The 18,977-nt window shown below is 36.4% G+C and overlaps 1 protein-coding gene across 2 annotated transcripts in view; it reads right to left on the reverse strand.

The window, feature by feature from the left end:
- The window catches only part of LHPP (phospholysine phosphohistidine inorganic pyrophosphate phosphatase), a 129,528-nt gene that overhangs the window by 63,533 nt on the left and 47,018 nt on the right, over window positions 1–18,977 (reverse strand). Inside the window, exon 7 of one of the 2 annotated variants that reach the window (XM_087964348.1) lies at window positions 17,142–18,157. The exons of the other annotated variant lie outside the window; for it this stretch is intronic. Coding sequence (XP_087820474.1) covers window positions 18,106–18,157 — 52 coding nt within the window. The 3' untranslated portion in view covers window positions 17,142–18,105. Of the gene's footprint in view, window positions 1–17,141; window positions 18,158–18,977 lie in introns of those variants that run through there. 2 annotated transcript variants of the gene reach the window in all.

Genomic DNA, 18,977 nt, shown 5'->3' on the forward strand with positions numbered 1-18,977 from the left:
TACAATCCTGGGGTTGGGGACCCCTGATAGAGCCTATTTCTCTATTAAAAGAAAAAATTACTCTTGAGACCTGATGTTTGATAATTGATTTTGAGTTTGAGGCTAAAGGACTATAACTGAGAATTTACATAGAACATTGTACGTTGGTTGTCTGCCACAAGCTAGCTAACATGTAAGAAATGCCATACATATATAGAATTACAACGGCTACAAGAATACATAAATAGTCTAACTGCATTTATTAAAGTGAGGGCAATTCCACAATAACATTAATATAATTCTTCTACTCCTATTTTTAGATGAATTTATTTGCTTCTGTAACCCTAACCTAATGCCATAGCTTTAATGTGATCTATTATTCAATAAAGGAACTGGTCAAATATTAAAACTTACTTCATTTATGAACTTCCCTGTTACCAAAGCATTTTAAGGCAAGCTGTGTTATAGACTAAACCAATCACAACAATAATAAATGGATAAACTAACTAAATGAAGATATAAAAATTATGACATTCTAAAATCAAAAAATAACCAACCAAACAACCCAGAATTAGTCTACTTTAAATTATAGCATTGATTTGGAATTTTTTAAAAATAATAAGCTTTTGTTTAAAAATAAGCATTCAAATCTCAGGACACCCTAAGACTGATAGTATCAATGGATTCATCTAGGACAGGGGTGTCAAATTGGTGGCCTGCGGTCCAGTTGTGTCATGCACGGGCTACAGCCACCTCAGCTCCATGAAGGGAAAAACGTTGCAACATCACTGGACAACAATGTGACGCCACGAGTTTGACTCCTGTGATCTAGAAAAGGTGCATGCACGATTAGTTTCTACTGATCCTGAATACAAATGGGACTAGAGCAGGATGTTATTTGATTAATTCTAGCTAAGGATAAAAATATATAAACAAAGGAAGTTTTTGCATATAATGGCTTTTGTAGGATGAAAATCAGTATTTTTAATGAACTAGATGGTACCAGAAATGATACAAAGAGAGTCAGCCAAATTGGCACGGGCCTAGGGTGCCAAAACTCATGGATGCGCATGTCACCCTTCCTTCCAATCATTCTAAAAATGCAAATGTTTATATCGGTTGAAGGTGATGCTATTAATTATTGGGGCCTAGAGAACAGTATACACTATACCTTTGAACTGGCATTGGATACAACATTAGGATAAAATAAGTGACGTAACATTGGGATAAAATGATTACAGTATAGCTAGTCCTCGACTTGTGGCCACAATTGAGCCCAAAATTTAAATTGCTAAGTGAAACATTTGTTAAATGAATTTTGTCCCATTTTACAACTTTTCTTGCCACTGCTGAATCACTACAGTGAATCACTACAGTTATTAAGTTAGTAACATGGTTGTTAAGTGAATCTGGCTTTTCCATTCACTTTGCTTGTCAGAAGTTCACAAAAGATGATCACATCACCTTGGGACACATCCGCCGTCGTAAATATGAGTCAGTTGCCAAGCATCTGAATTTTGATCATGTGACCATCGTCGGGATGGTGTAAAGGTTGTAAATTTGATTTGTAAACCGGTCACAAGTCACTTTTTTTAGTGTTGTTGTAACTTTGAATGGTCACTAAATGAACTGTTGTAAGTGAAGGACTACCTGTATTCTCCAACAACCATAATCTAAGCAGGACATTATCAATCCATGGCCTGCTCTATTAGAGGACTGACTAATTAAATGATGGAGTCATGGTTTTATCAGCCTGATCCAATCTTTTCTCAAGAGCTTGCAGTGCTTAAATATTTTCAATGCATCTCCTTTCCTAACAAAAAGAGAAGCAGAATTGTGTAGCATCATACGCAATTGATGTGCATATTAATGTGCAACCGTATTCTCCTTCTATTGCCAAATGCCTTGAAGGAGATTGTTTTAAGAAGCAGATATAATCCGAGGATAAGAACACGACATGGCCAGTCTCAACAGAAGAAACTGGAAGGCAGTCGTGCTGAGACAAGCACTCTTAAGTAGACGACAACAGGAATCTGGGCAAGGCCAAAGGCTGTATCTCCTTTGGTTTGTAAAGGCCTCTTTGCATAAAATGTCACTTGAAGGATTAATAAACAGAGGATATGGCTAGGATACACACACAGGTAGAGAAGGAAAGAAAACTGGGGATGGTTCAAAGAGCGATAGTCTGCTGAAGGTCTTTTCTTTTTTCTTTTTGTGCCTAGATATATATATGGAAAGTATAGCTGTATATTGTTTATATAGCAATAAAAAAATAGTTGGAGATGGGGCTGGTCTTACGACACAACATTGCCTTCATCTGACAGATACAATGGACACACACGCATATGTAACATCCATCCCCAAGGCTGCTCTACAGTATTTATGAGAAAATACTAACACTAATAACAATAATAGTAGCAATAATAATAATTGCTATCGCAATGTCAGGTGATGCATGAATTGAAGAGAAACAACTAGAAAAAATATTGAAATGCCATGATCTGCAAACTGAAGTTGAGTGACTGTGGAGGAAGAAACTAATGGTTGTACCAATAGTAATAGGAGCCCTTGGAGCCATACGCAAACGACTGTCTAGATAGATGGAAATTTTAAACTTATCGGACCTGAATATTCTGCAAAAAAAATCACCTTACTCGGAACTGCCTATATGCTCAGATGTTACCTTAGCAGCTCTTAGGTTCTTGGTTAGGACTTGAACTGTTAGGTTTTTACAGTCCCAGACTGTAAACTGAATTGAAGATTGAACCTTAAATAATAATAATATAAAAATAAGAAATATCGTAATTTGCAAATTGAAGTTGAGCGATTATGGAAGAAGAAATCAACAGTACTATACCAACTGTACCAACAGTAACAGGGGACCTTGAAGCAATACCCTAGATACATGGGAATTTTGAACTTATTAGACCTGAATATCCCGACTTTACAAAAAACCACCTTATTCGGAACTGCCTATATACTCAGATGTTACCTTAACATCTCTTAGGTCCCTGGCTAGGACTTGAACAGTTAAGTTTTTATCAGTCCCAGACTATGAGTCAAATTGAAGATTAAATCTTTAATATATCCTACCTTTTATTTTTGAAAAGTTCAAAATAATGTTGCTATATACACAATGCTTCCACACAAAGCAACCAGCTCAAGTGGAAAGCATGGTGGAAGAAGGATGTTTTGTGGATTAACAGTCTCGCACCACCCCAAATTATATAGCCAAGTTACCTGCTATAAATTGGGAATTGGGAAATTTGCATGCTCATTTGGGGATCAGAGTGCAATGATGAGGCTTACCTTGGGAAAATCACCTTAATGATCATAGCATCTTCCCTGCCAGGCAAGACCAGTCAGATGGAACAGGTGTGTTCAATTGCCTTTTGGGGTACTAGGAGGGGGCTACCAAAGCCTCTAGGGGTAAGAATTTTACAAGTGATTCTTAACTGAAAAAAGCTACATAGACATAATTTTCATCACTTTCCTGACTGAACTGCATCAAATGCCCTTCTTCAAATTTAGTGTTTTCCAAATTATTAGGCTTAATTCACATCATAATTTCACATAATTGAAATTATGGGAACTGGAATCCACCATAATTACTCCCACCTTTCAAAGGAAGACCAAATGCTATGCAAGGCAAGTCTGAAAATCCAACAAAAAGGTAAAGAAAAAAAATATTTTTTTTAAAGAAGAAAAAATATCTGTCAATCATATTGATGGGTAAAGGGTCTGTATAACCCTCATAACTTTTCCACTTAAGCATTAGAAATCTAATCTACCAGAATCTGAAAACTGACAAACTTGAATAATTTTAAGCCTATCTGAAGAAACTTTTATTCAGCAGAAGAGAAAAATGAAACTAATTCCCTAATGATTTAGGCACTTAATACTTATCTCCGTAACTTCTGGAACTATTAAGGAAGAAACAAATGCAATTATGGATTTTGCACTAGTAAATTGTTATTCAAAGCATCAGAGTTTTGATTAATTATAAAAACACCTGCAAGTTAAAGAGGGATTTTCACAATTCTTCCAATATGGGCTGGCACTCATTAAATTCTTATATTTACACTGGCACAGGTCTCCCTCAGTGAGGAAAGTTGCAGTTCTTAATTAACTCGTGCTCTACTCCAGAAAATTGTCTACCTGGAAGAAGTGTAGCCAACATCTAGTCTTGGAGAACTATAGCCAAGGGCAAACAAATTCCATGACTTCATCCATTGCCGATTCCCCTTACAGCTCGTACATTTTTAATGAGCTTCTCACGCATAGATTTGCTCTAGTGCAGCAATGTCATGGTTTTCATTAAGTTGCAGCCCGTGTCTGCTTTCTGGCACTGAATACTTTCAATCACCCACACTGAATACTTTCAATCACCCCCTATTCTGAGGCATGCAATCTGATAAGGTTCTGAAAATATAACAGAAAACCATCTTGCAGGAAGATTATACCTCTAATAGCATATCAAAAGTATTAATCACAAAAATTAAGAGATGGTCTTTAATAGGTAAATCATGTCAAGTTATATATTTCATTGAAACCTACACATTTGTTAGGATGTTTCATACAAATTAAGCTGATGAATAATAATGGAATTATACATCACTGGAGAAAAACACTACTTTAAGATAGTAATCTACATGCATACTTTATTCTCCTAGTTAATATGCAGGCCATTACATCTTAAGTTTTCATACTTTCATTTTACAGATAACTAAATGGGAGCTACTTTTTCTATCCCTAAAATATGTTGAAAAGGTAATAAAATATACTTCTCCAAAATATTTTTCCACACTATTGAGCTTTCTCAAAGAAACAGAGTAGATGTAAATTAACTTTTGTATCTCTATGTTGCACTTATAACATTTTGACCATTTCTGTTCTAAAATAAATTTGTTATAAACTATTTGCATGTTACCTAACCATAATCCTAATGCTAATTCCCCAATTCTTTGTACAGGGAAACAAAAATATTACCCAAATGTAGTTAGTGTGTACCTACCATATTTGATTTCCATATTCAATATATTGTTGGGTAGACATATTCTCAAACATTTCATAATGAGTATGGTTGATGGCAACATGCTCATGAGAATCAGTATGATGAGATTACTTTCATACTAGTTACACTGGTGAAGCCTGTAGGCATATGTACAAATCTGTTTTATGAGCAGGATAATTACCACAGAAATATGTGACAAGGCAACTTAAAGTGTGTGTAAGTCCATAAAGCTTCAGGAAAAGAATGGAGTCCTTTTTAGCATATGAATTGCTTTTGCTCTGGGACTAAGCTTACAATTGCAAGTCAATTTAAAAGATTTTTAAAATCTCCCAGATGGCAGTTGCTCTAAGAAAATCGAACTATAAGAGCCTGCTACATTACTATAAATGGTGAATTGCCTAGGCCAAGAAAGATAATTTATTTATTCATTCATTTATTCTTAAATCCATGAAGAATCAGACTTAGCCTGTCTTACTCAAGAACATTTATTATAGTGGGACTCCTTGTGACTGTGAGACAAGAAGTTTTTGTCCTAAAAGAAGACACATAGGAAAAAATCCTCAGGCATTACAAAAATATGAAACGTAGTAATAAATTTCCTTGGAAGTTTCCTCTAAAAAGTAACATAACTTTTTTACCAATAAAGAACAGATAATGTATCAATATATCAACAGTTAACATATCAATGTATCAACATAAATGAATTTGAATTGATATGTTAGATTTTACCCTATCAAAGGGATGGTTTCATATATGAAATATCTGAAAAAGAATCAATGGAAGTATAATAGACTTTCCTCACATGCTTTCGTTTGTAGGCACACATTCAGCCTTCCTTTACTGAATTCTCCAAATTTGTGAAGCTTAGTTTTTAGAATTTTCAGCAAAGACTGATTAAGGAACTACTGGGAATTAAAGACTATTTCTGGCTGGGAAAACTGATCCCTTTTTACAGCAGCTATGATTTGTATCTTCTATATGTAAGTATAATCCAGTTAAATTGTTGAAAATAAAAACATGAAAAGGAACTGAAATGGTCTTGAAATTGTTCACAAGTTTTGAGAAGCTAGAAAGCCAAGGTACTCAGGTACTTGCCCATATGTTTCCAATGCATCTAACCATGCTAAGGTTAGTTTATTTTGTATATATAATAATCATATGTAACAGCAATTTGAAGTCCATAAAACTTCAGATAAACTACAGAGCTAGTGCGCTCTTGGTTTAAGCTTACAATTTCAAGTTAATTTAAAATATTTTTCAAATGTTCCAGGTAGTTTATAGCAATTATATTATGGAGAGTGAAATTCTTTTTTAAGTAAGCACATTCTATATGTTTTAATAAATTGAACTTTTTGATGAAGTTGAGAATTGGAGGGAAATCAGATAGTATTGAATTCCTTATGCGCAAAAGTACCTTTACATTGTCAAAGACAGAACAAGAATATGTAGATGGGTACATAGGTAGAGGAAGCAATTAGCTCTGGGTGAAAGATCAGGCATAGGCAAAAGCCCACTATGTAAGTAATATGTTATAAAATACTGACAGTGTTCTTTTAAGAAAAAAAAAAGCCTGCCTGCCTTTTGAGTTTACATCTTCCTAGTTTCAGTCCTGAACAAATACCATTGCATGGAATGTTGATAAATTATGCATCTTGATTTGAGTATCTGAGTTACTTCAGTGGAATTTGCTCTTAGGAGTACTGCAGCCTGGTTCATGCTTGCTTATGCAGAGATAACTCCCACCAAATTCAGTAAGATTTATTCCCAAATAAATATGCATGGGAATTGAACTTTTGTACCCATATTTTTATTTATTTTACAATTTTGTAGGCCCTATTTCAAGGTAAACTGCAAGAGCTAACTCAGCTTCAAACCTGCACTGTAGCTTGATTTCAATATATAGAAAAATTCTAAACCAGTGTTTTTCAATTTTGGCCATTTTAAGATTGGTGAATTCCCAAATTTTCCAGGCAGCATATTGGCTAGAGAATTCTGGGAGTTGAAGTCCACACTTAAAATGACCAAGTTGAAAAACACTGTGCTAAACCATAAAATATCCAGATTAGCAAGAAACAGCAATAACAGTAAAACAGGAAGCACATAACTCAAATAGTATAGCCAAATAGATAACTAAAGCTATAAACATTGTATGTGGAAGTGTATGTAAGTAATAGTACGCTAGGGAGTCTTTATCACATAAAGAGCGGCAATGGAGGACCTGACATACATCTCTAAAATCATGAACAAATAAATCTTTTTTCTCCTAATAATTTATTCTGCTATGTTTCAAAGACTAAAGGCATAATTACTGATTTAATTTCAGTTATTTTCCTACTCCCTTTATGACAGAACAAAATGTTCTGTTCTATATGATAGTTGGGCCTTACTAGTATTAGCAATATTTCTTTAGCCTATATCAAAGTTGTTAAGGAACTTGATTACTTGATGATCAACAGTATATGGACGTGAAGTCTAAAGTTCTAAACCTACTTTCTCAACAGAAGAAACCCCTTAAATATAATGGGGCTTACTTCTATGACAAATGTTGATTGCATGGCTGTGCAATATTTTGGATTTAGGATAAGTACTTTGCAGCATCTTTGTAATTCTTTAGTCCAGCCACATTTTTTGTATAATCATATGGCTGTTTCGGAGGACAGCTATATGATTTTGGGGGAAATGCACTTGCTTTAAAGAGCTGAGGACAGATACTATAGTCATGTTGTGGAATATCTTTTCTAAATTATGTTTGAAAACACTGCATAGTCCTATTGGATTGTATTTACGGACAGAATTGATTCCAAACTATCTCACATTTTTTATTCCATCTTTCCCTTACACAATCCTCCCTTCCCCAGGTTGCTATGGATTGCAGCAGCAATTGCTTCTAGTTGTGTCTAGTCTCTTCCATACCTTTAATTTAGAGATACGTTTAGGCCTCCCAGTGAAGAAGTTCTCAAGGCAAACAATATGAACTTGACAGTTTCTAAATATTTTCAAGCCTGTACTCCCCATCAGCAAGAAACAGATTGACAAAAACAGGATCTGAAACTTGGAAATTGCTTCCATGCTTTCTTGTACGGACACTGAAAATTTCTCATGTGTTTCAAGAACCTCAAGGGAATTCTAAGATCCTGACCTTTTTTTTTGTCCTAAGAACAAACACAAGCAAAATGTTCCATATGACTATTCCCTTGTCATCTTGACATACTTATTACTTAATCCTGTTTTCCAATCTATGCTCTTAAACAAACACATTACACATGTTACTTTTTAATGCCCTCCTGCCAAACCTGACTCTTTAGTCCTGCATATTTCATTGCTTTCTGTTCTCCACATCTTTTAAAGTAGATACATAATGATTTAACATAATTATTAACCCCAATCCCCAGTCACTCTTTTTTTCACAAGGCCAAATTACACCATCACAACTAGTATGTCTATTGAAAATATTACCCTTCTCACCAGATAAAAGTACTTTTTGTGACATAATATATTACACATTTCTATCTTTTAAATTGTACTTCTATGCAAATCTATTTTGGAGCTATTCCTACAGAACCCAGAATAAACACATAAAATATTGTACTACTGTTAGAATGTATCTTATTCACTGCTATTATTTGGTACCTTAACAATATGTAGAAACTTCTGGTGTGTGACTTCCGGTGGCAGGACAGGGACGTCCAGAGGTGGAGAAGCCCAGCTGTGGCTTTCGATCACCTCTTCTCGCGTTGGAGGGATCCCCAGTGGATACGAAAACCCGTAGAGCTTCGTGTCAGAAAAGAGGACCCCGGGTTGCTGTTTGGGGGAAGGCAACTCCCAGCAACGAAGGAAGAGCCTCTAAGACCAGCGCGATTGAGCCAGCCGCCAGCTAATGGCGGCTCAAAGTCCCGTCTGTCACTGAATTGATGAAGCGAAAAGTGACAGCCTGAAAGATCCGAGCTGAAAAGGGCAGAAGGACTACAAAAGCCGTGAGTGAGATTGGTCTGACTCTCCCTCTTTCATTGTGAGTAACAGTGGGGAAAGCTGGAGACAAGCGGCTAGAAAAGCGATTCGAAAAGTGAAAGGGGATTAATGCAGACAGAATGGCTCAACACTTAACATGAAAGTGTGGATTGGAGCGTTTGGAAGAAGATTGTCGAGGAGAGGAAGGCGGTGGGATCTTTAAGAAGCTCGGGAGTGGATTGCCATCTGGGATCAGCGCCTGAGAAGACTAGAAGACTAGGGGAGAACTATAGCTGCGAAGGAGGGCAGAGCGAGCTGCAGAGGGCGAGATAGTGACGCACTGACTTTTATATGTAAGGTCCTCTTCCTTATAGCTACACTGCCTACAAAACTGATTTCTAAAAGGGATCGATTTGAGGCGGACACTCAAAGTGATTGTGGACTGACAATTGCTGACAGAAAGGAAGAAGAGGAAGAAGAAGAAGGAAGAGACAGACGGAATCCTGGTAAAGACTGGTAAAGACTGAGTGCTGAGTGCTGACAGCAATTAGTCAGCACTTCCTCCCTGCTCCTTCGGTGCGGCCAGGAAGAAAGGCTATAAGACTATAACACCAGCCCCAACTCAGACTTGTTTTTCTATGGAACTAATCCCACAGATACGTGTCTAGTGATTCCTGAAATCTAAAAGACCCTTCTCTTCCCGCACCCTTTCTCTCCCTTTCTCTCTTAGTCTTTCCTTTCTCTCTATAACAATTATAAATATAGATGTAAAGGCAAACTGCTTATTATTGTTATTAGGGTTTACTGATTAGAGTCTTTTGAATACACAAAAATTGGAAGGTCTGTTAAATTGGGTTGACTTAGATTAACTGGAACCTTGAATATTAATTACATTATAGGACAAAGGTATATATAGAGTGAGAAATTTTAGAGTTGTTTGTTAGCTGTAAATAAGTTTGATTTGATATGATATTGATTTATTAGGGGTTAAATATAATTAATGAATTTTGGTATATGAACTTAGTATAGAGAACAATATATAATACTTAATATATAATATTTGATAATATTCTATTTATAGTATGTGATAACACTTTATTGAATTGGAATTTAAACTGCATAAGCGACAAATTGGGTCAAAGAAAGAGATCTAAAATAACTTGGTGTGTAAGCTTAGTAAATAGACTTGCAATCACATTTAAAGGGCTATTACATCGAATGGTGATTTGGGAAAATATTCTTAACATTATCCAATTGCAAAAACAAATCTTATCAGAGATGACTTCCACAACAACCACGGCCCTGAAAAGCGGGAAGGAAGAACACCCAGACCTTGACGACAACTTTGGCAACTGCCTCCCAACAACGCAGAAAACTATAGAAGAGACCTTGACAGGAGAAAAACAACCGACCGTCACTAATGCCAATCTGCAAGCGACACTATTATCCTGCAAGAGTCAATGTCTAGAATGCAGGAGATTATGATTAGGAATCACAATGAGACCAGAGCGGATATTAGCGAACTGAAGGAAGAAATGGGGAAATTAAAAGAGGAGATGAGAGCAGATATACAAAAAGTCGAAGATAAGGTGGGGACAATGCAATTGGCTATGGAAAGAACTGAAATAAAAATAAAAAGAAATAGAGAGGAGGACAGAACGAGCGGAGAGGAACCTAGAAAGGACTGAAGAAGGCTTTAAAAGTATTAATAGAGAAATGGAAGATTCCTTGGTCCAACTTGAGATGGACAGAGCAGCGGCATACCTAAGGTTCCAAAACGTGGAGGAATCCAAAAATGAAGAACTAGCGCAATTAATGGCAGGTTTGTTGGCTGATCTAGTTGGAAAAGAAAAAGATGACTTACTCAAAGAATTCGACGAAGTCTATAGGGTGAATACCAGTTACGCAAGGCGTCACAAGTGCCCAAGGGAGATCCATATCCGCTTTTCAAGAAGATGCGTGAGAGACCTAATACTTAGAATGGCCAGAGATGAGAGAGTATTATATATGGGCAAAGAGATCATAGTTCTCAAGCAGATTCCAAGAAAAGTGAGGGCCTTAAGGCAAGAATATAAATTTTTAGCTAACCACTTAAATAAAAGAAATTTCATTTAAATGGCAAATTCCAGAAGGGATGCTAATATGGTGGAAGGAAGGAAAATTAAAATAGATTCAATAGAACAAGCACAAGACTTTCTAGAACAGCTAACAACCACGGAGGATCAACACACTAAGGAGGAAACCCAAGGGAACATGCAGGAAGATCGGAACCGCCATAGGAACAAGGAAGAAAGACCCGTCCAAACTCAAGCAAAAGACAACTTACAACAAGAAAGAGTAGAAACATCCCCATACCTCCTACAAGAAGAGAGCCGTATAATTACGAGACAAAAAGCGAGGCAGACTTAAGTAAATGGAGGAAGGAAGTAAAATCCTTTCCATCAACATAAACGGCCTAAATTCAAGAGCTAAAAGGAAGAGGATTCTAAATAAACTAATAAAACAAAACGTTGATATAGTTTGCATACAAGAAACACACATTAGGAAAAGTGAGGAGAAATTTCTAGATTGTTCGAAACTGGGAAAATTATTCACAGCACCAGCAGATGAGCACAAAAAGAAAGGTATTGCAATATATGTGAGAGATGATTTAAAAGCGGAGTTAATCTGGGCGGATCCTGAAGGAAGAACCCTGGTGGTACAAACTTCGATTAATGGCATTACATTTTTACTGGTAGTAATCTATGCCCCAAATGATGATCAAGGTAAATTTTTCAAACATCTTCACCAAAAAATAATAGATTTCGGAAATGGCAATATTTTTCTGATTGGCGATTTTAACTCTATTGCTGACTACCGGAAGGATCATAGTAACATGAGTAAGAATAAAAAAGGAAAAAGAGAATTTTCGAAGCCATGTAAGGATATGATGTACTGAACTGAATCTGGTAGATATTTGGAGAAAACTAAACCCAAAAAAGAACAGTTTACCTTTTACTCTAACCCACACAAAATTTGGACAAGAATAGATATGGCTTGGATAAATGGTGAATTAATTAATGAAATCAAAGATAGCGAAATCTTACCAAGCGACTGGGCTGATCACAACCCAATTCAAATAACCTGGAGAGGTAGAAGAAAACCAAAAAGAAGATGGACTCTTAACACTCACTTAATAAAGAAGAAGAATACACTAATAAATTGAAAGAAGAACTGAACTTCTTCTTAAAAGAAAATAATAATGAACTAACTTCGAAACAAAATATATGGGACACAATGAAGGCATTTATAAGAGGAACAACTATCTCTTACAATGCTATGAGAAATAAAAGAAAGTATGCCCAACAAAGTAACTTACAACAAGAAATTAAGGATTTAGAAACCCAACTACAAAAGAACCCCAAAAATCAAAGAATACAGAATCAGTTAATAACAACTAAACACAATCTAAATTTATTGGAACAAGAAAAATTGGAGAGTAGTCTGAAAATGACTAAACAAATTTATTTTGAGCACGCAAACAAGCCAGGGAGATGGTTAGCCCACAAACTTAAGAAAATGAAAGAAAAAAGATTGATACACCAATTAATGGACGAGAGGGGCAATTTGCAAGAGGAGATAGAGAAGAAAAAAGAGATCACTTTTAAATACTTCAGGAAATTATACAAAAAGGAAGATGTTTGTGAGGACAAAATAATGAAATATCTAGAGGAAGCAAGCGAAAAAGCAATTGGAGAGGAAGAGATAGAATTATTAAACAAAAAATATAACATGGTCCGAACTGAAGTCAGCAATAGAGAAGCAAAGTAACAATAAAGCGCCAGGACCGGACGGGATACCTGTAGAACTTTACAAAACAATCATAGAACAAATTGGACCACTGATGCTGGAAGTATTCAATGAGGTACTCCTAGCAGCCAAGATGCCGGACTCGTGGAGGGGAGCCTTAATTTCGCTGATCCCGAAGGAGGACCTAGACCATAGACTTATTAATAATTATAGACCAATCTCGCTCCTGAATGCAGATTACAAACTATTCTCTTCTATAATAGCTAATAGACTAAAACAGGTTCTAAACACACATATCCATGAAGATCAAAATGGATTTCTCCCATTTTGACAAATTAAGAATAATCTAAGAACAGTGATAGACATTTTAGAATACTATGAAGCCCATCCGGAAAAACAATTTGCTTTTATGTTTTTGGACGCTGAAAAAGCATTCGACAATTTAAATTGGCATTTTTTAATTCAAACAATATGTAGAAACTTCTAAATCCCTGCCTGAGATTTTAATAAGAATAAATGAACATATTGTGCTACTTGAAAATACAAATTATAATTTTAATTATCCATTCAGCAACAGTAATATAAAGAATTTTTTAAAGAAGGACCCGAATCTCACTATCCCATTTCATTGCTTGGGATTTTATAGTACCCTCCCCCAAATAATACACTTGCTATGTAGGATTTGTTCAGAAAATAGCTGGTAATTCTGTTGCCAAATAGAAATTCCCCAAATCCTTGGACAGAAAGAACAAAGTATTCTGTCACAGTTCTGTGAGAACCTCCAGTCTGGTAATGATCCATGAAGGATTGCACAAATCAAATCCCTCTGATAATCTCTATAGCCAGATGTCAGATTCTCTACAATAATTGGTTAATTCCTCTTATAATACAGAACAGAATACAGAATAACAGAGTTGATGGATACCTTGGAGGTCTTCTAGTCCAGGGGTCTCTAACCTTGGCAACTTTAAGCTTACTGGCTGGGGAATTCTGGGAGTTGAAGTCCACCAGGCTTAAAATTGCCAAGGTTGGAGACCCCTGATCTAGTCTAACTGTTTGCTCAAGCAGGAGACCTTATTACCATTCTGGACAAATTGTTCTCCCTAACAGGAAATTTCTCCTTAATTCTAGGTTGGATCTCTCTTTGATAAGCTTCCATCTGTTATTTCTTGTCCTTCCCTCAGGTGTTTTGAAGAATAAGTCAACCTCCTGTTCTCTGTGACAGCCTCTCAAGTATTGGAAGACTGCTAACTTGTCATCCCTAGTTCTTCCCCTTCTGTTCTGTGATTGTAGCCCAGAACCAACCCTCTGCCGGCCGGCTTGGTTGTGGTGGGATCTTATCAGTACCAACCCCAGCAGAAATGAATACAGGCAGTCCTTGACTTGCAACAGTTCATTTAGTGACCATTCAAAGTACAACAGCTCTGAAAAAAGTGACGTATGACCATTATCCACACTTACGACCGCTGTTGCATTCCTATTGTCACATGAACAAAATTCAGATGCTGGGCAACTAATCCATATTTAAGACAGCTATAGTGTCCAGGGGTCATATGATCAGCTTGCAACCTTCTGACAAACAAAGTCAATGGGGAAGCCAGCTTTACTTAACAACCATGTTAATAATTTAAAAATGGCAATGATTCATTTAACAACTATGACAAGAAAGGTCATAAACTCACTTAACAAATGTCTCACTTTATCAACATAACTTTTGGGTTCAACTGTGGTTAACAGATAACAGATAATCAGAGTTGGAAGGGACCGTGTAGGTCATCTAATCCAACCTCCCGCCCAAGTGGGAGACCCTACACCATTTCTGACAAATGGCAGTCCAATCTCTTCTTGAAAGTCTCAAGTGATGGTGCTCCCACAACTTCCGAGGGCAAGCTGTTCCATTGGTTGATTGTTCTCACTGTCAGAAAGTTTCTCCTTATTTCCAGGTTAAATCTCTCCTTGTTCAGTTTGCACCCATTATTCCTTGTCTGGCCTACAGGTGCTTTAGAAAATAGCTTGACCCCTTCCTCTCTGTGGCAGCCCCTCAAATATTGGAAGACTGCTACCATGTCTCCCCTGGTCATTTTCTTTACTAGACTAGCCAAGTCCAGTTCCTGTAACCGTTGTAAGGCAAGAACCACTTGTAGTGGACTTGGCTACTGTCTCACAATTCCCTTTCATGTTTCGTTTTTGCCTTCTTATACCCTGGAAACGTGATATTATTACTTGTTTCCTATTTTCCTTTATGAAAAACATGAACAAACCACTGAAAGATCGACACACTGTAGCAAACAGCTACTTCTCCCTCAAAAACCATAGCTGTACTGACTCACTCTAGATTTCTTTCTTTTAAAAAAACATGTTAGGTTTATTCAGGCTTCTGCCCATTCAGGGTTAGGGAGGCAGGATGGAGACCTGCTGCTTTAAGGCTAAAGTCCATTGCATCCAGCTGTGAAGAAAAACATCTCCTTGAAAGGGAAGGGGAAAGATGCCATTTCAAAAAAGCTTGTCCCAAGATGAATACAGCTTTCAGTCAGCTTGCACAGTTAAATTTGCTTGTTGTTATTACTGAAATATCTACAGTTTAACCCTTGACCTCAGGGTCATCACATATAGCATGAAGCCATGAACGGGCTTCCAGGCATTCTGCATAGCAGGGATCCTGGGATCATCAAACAATTTAGACCTGAACATTAAGGAAGATACCTTAAGTCCATTATACTTTTCTCTTTATTTCAGTAATTGATTTCACACTTTTTCTCTCTTCAGATGTACTTGGGTTTCTAACCCTAATTAGAGAGGGTGCTCTAAGAAATGTTCATAGCTATGGAAGTGTGTTATTATGAGCTTCTCTGGAGTTTCTTGAATGGTAACATCGTATAAAAGCATCCTTTCTATATCATGGCACTGGCCAGAGCTAAGAGTCCATTCCTTCCAATTGACAAAATCCAAGGCACCCTAGAGAAGTATTATAAAAATCATAAGTCCTATAATGGCACCATTTTCACTACTTAAACTTCACAAACTATTTTAGGCTAATCTATGGTTACCCTTATTGCTGTCAACAAGCAAATTCATGAGATGCTATGCTGTCTACTTCACCGGAAAGTCCCCGATTCTTGATAAATCTCACTTTGTAAATAATGCCACCTAATGGGCATATGGATATATAACCACAAAACTTTCCAACATAAAGATGTTTTCTGTTAAAACTTGTTCAGCAATTATAGAATATTGGGGACAACATTCAACAGGATAATTACTGTAAAATAGATCCTGTGTCACTACAAATTACAATGAAGGACACTGTTGGTTTTTCAAAGAAAGGTTCTGTTGGGATATGGGCATGTTAGAATCTCAGAATCAGAATGGCGATACTATTTATTTTGGCAATAATATGTTACTGGTTTCTCATTGCCAGGACTTTTTTTCCCCTTTTTTTACTACGAGTGACAAATATGTGTGACTCAGAGTTGAAATATTGGGATCTTGGTGTTTGCTAAGCTGGCTTGTCTTCTTGCAAACATTTTACCACCAAACTAATTAACACTGTCAGTGCTTTGATAGAAAGGAGTGTAGTTTGCTGGCCTAGATGATTACAGTTCAGGTTTTCTCTGAAAAACTACTTAGTTTATCAACCCAGACAACATAATTATTTTATTAAAGTTTACAAAAATAAAAACGAAAGACTAATACAGGAAAATAAGTAAGGAAAATATTAATATACTCGTTGTAGAATACCTTATGCCACCAGACTTGAAATTCTAGAACTAGAAAACCTTGAATTACGCCGTCTTCGGTCTGATTTAAGCATGGTATATAAAATCATACATTGCAATGTCCTACCTGTCAATGAATACTTCAGCTTCAACCATAACAACACAAGAGCACACAATAGATACAAACTCAAAGTTAACCGCACCAAACTTGATTGCAGGAAATACGACTTCAGCAATAGAGGGGTCAATGTCTGGAATACTCTACCCGACTCTGTAGTTTCTTCCCCAAACCCCAAAAACTTTAACCTTAGACTGTCTACTATTGACCTCACCCCTTTCCTAAGAGGTCTGTAGGGGGCGTGCATAAGCGCACCAACGTGCCTACCGTCCCTGTCCTATTGTTTCTCTTATTCTTCTTTTATTTTTCTTATATGTACCCATTTCATGTATTCACAACTATGTATACACTTATACTTATTATCTTGTAAACAATTGGCAAATCAAATAAATAAATAAAATAAATAAATAAATAAAAATAAATAAAATAGAAGAGCAAAGAAATAGAAAAAACAAAATTAACAATTAAGAAAAAAGATATTTAAAAGATTACCTCCCTATTTCCAGGCAAGTATAAGCATTAGTAACATAACACCTTTATAAAACCATTTCTCAACTCTTCTCAATCATCAAATTGCAGAAACTTATCATTTAGTATTAATCAGCAAAAGTCTATTAAGAGCTACCAGAAACAGTAACATATATATTAACCTTAATTAAATAAATCCATGTTATAATCCAATTTATCATTTTCTCTGTGAGAGAAAGAATCAAAGAAATCTCTCCTTACTTATAAACACACTGGAAGCAAGACTTGAGAGTACTATTTAGAATGATCTGGGGGGAAGAAAGTGGGGTGTGTTTTTTTGGTTCTGCACTGAAAAATTCTAATGCCATAATCCTGTATCCAACTGGCTTGTTTATCGGGCTTGGGTTTTTTTATAGACAAAAAGGCTTGTGTTATAAGTTTAGCAGAAATGTCAAGTATGCAAATACATTTTTTAAGTACAGGACATAATTTATACACAGCTGCAAATTGTTGCTAGGCATGTTTTTCCATAGGGACATTTTCTGGAGAACACTCAATCTGCTCCTGGTGATTTAATGTTCATTTGCACTTGATTCCTAAAAATATACTACCATCTCTTTTTTTTTTACTTAGAAAAACTTTAATTACTTAACTTTAAGTAAACCTTATATCATGTTGGTAACATTTTTCTATACTAGGCCTCCCTCGGTTTCTCCCATCCCTGAGTCAGCCCATGCTCTCCCTAACGACCTGAGCATTCATTTAACGAATGCATTGGGGGGAAAAGGGACAGGGAAGTCGTTAGTTAGGTGCTTCATTTAACATAGTCCCCAACTTCCGACATGAATGGGTAGGACTCCATTTATGCTATAAGTCGGGGACTACCTGTATAGCATACAGATATTCCTCATCTGCAACTGGAACCGGAATTTAGGTCATAGGTAGAGACACTCTCATGACTAGACCCAATCTACATCCATTTTTAAGATTACCTAAATCATACATTTGTAAGTTTGAATCACATGGTCATTAATCTGGTCATTGAATCACATGGTCATCATGTGATCATTGAATCACATGATGGTCATCATCTGGTTGACAGTCCGAATCCATTCTCCTAAATGACTGGGGGGTTTTTGAGAGAGAGAGGGAGGGGAGGAGGGAGGGAGGGAGAAAGAGAGATTTTTCAACAGCTGGAATGCTTTATAGGCCATAAAGCACCCTTTCTGAGGCTATCATAACTCAAAATGGTGATTAAATGACCAACTGTAATATGAGGACTATCTGTAATCCCTTTATTAATGTATAAAACAGCAAACTGGCTATTCCTGAGATCTAGTGCCATTAACCAGAAAAAGAAAATAAAGCAAACAGAAAGAAGTGTTTACTAAGAGATACTCATACATCTGAAAGGGTCGTACAAGAGAAAGATAATGCATACTAAGAAAGTAAAAAATGGCAAATAAAAACATACCATTTAAAAGTATTTATTTTGAAAACAATACTATGACAAAATAGAAACCTGTGAGACTGATAGGAGAAGTCTAATGCTGTCAAAAATTCTAAGAGGTGGATTGAATGATTCAGAAAGGGGGGAGGATGAGGAGGTAGGAGGGGAAGGAAAAGGAGAAGGAAGAGGAGGAGGAAGATGAGGAGGAGGAGGAGATGACGACTTGGAACAGTATCGAACTATATTCACAATGGCCTGCTACATCTATAATGGTGAAAAGTTTATTATTTCTGTCAGACCTGTAAATGTAAATGCTCCGGGAAATGGTGAACTTACAACAGCACAGTTGACCTATGGCTGAGCTCCTTTGTGTTGCTGGTATTAAAAAGTAGATTTATTTCATTCACAAAAGTTTGCATCCATACTGTTCACACAATTACTCATGAAATGGTACCCTAACAAAAGTTAGTGAGCAATAAAAGGTGAAATAATGCC

Source organism: Notechis scutatus, chromosome 4 (genome assembly GCF_049901735.1).
Source record: "Notechis scutatus isolate UNSWTSFEM ecotype Mainland chromosome 4, rNotScu1.2, whole genome shotgun sequence".
In the NCBI taxonomy this organism is placed as follows: domain Eukaryota; kingdom Metazoa; phylum Chordata; class Lepidosauria; order Squamata; family Elapidae; genus Notechis; species Notechis scutatus.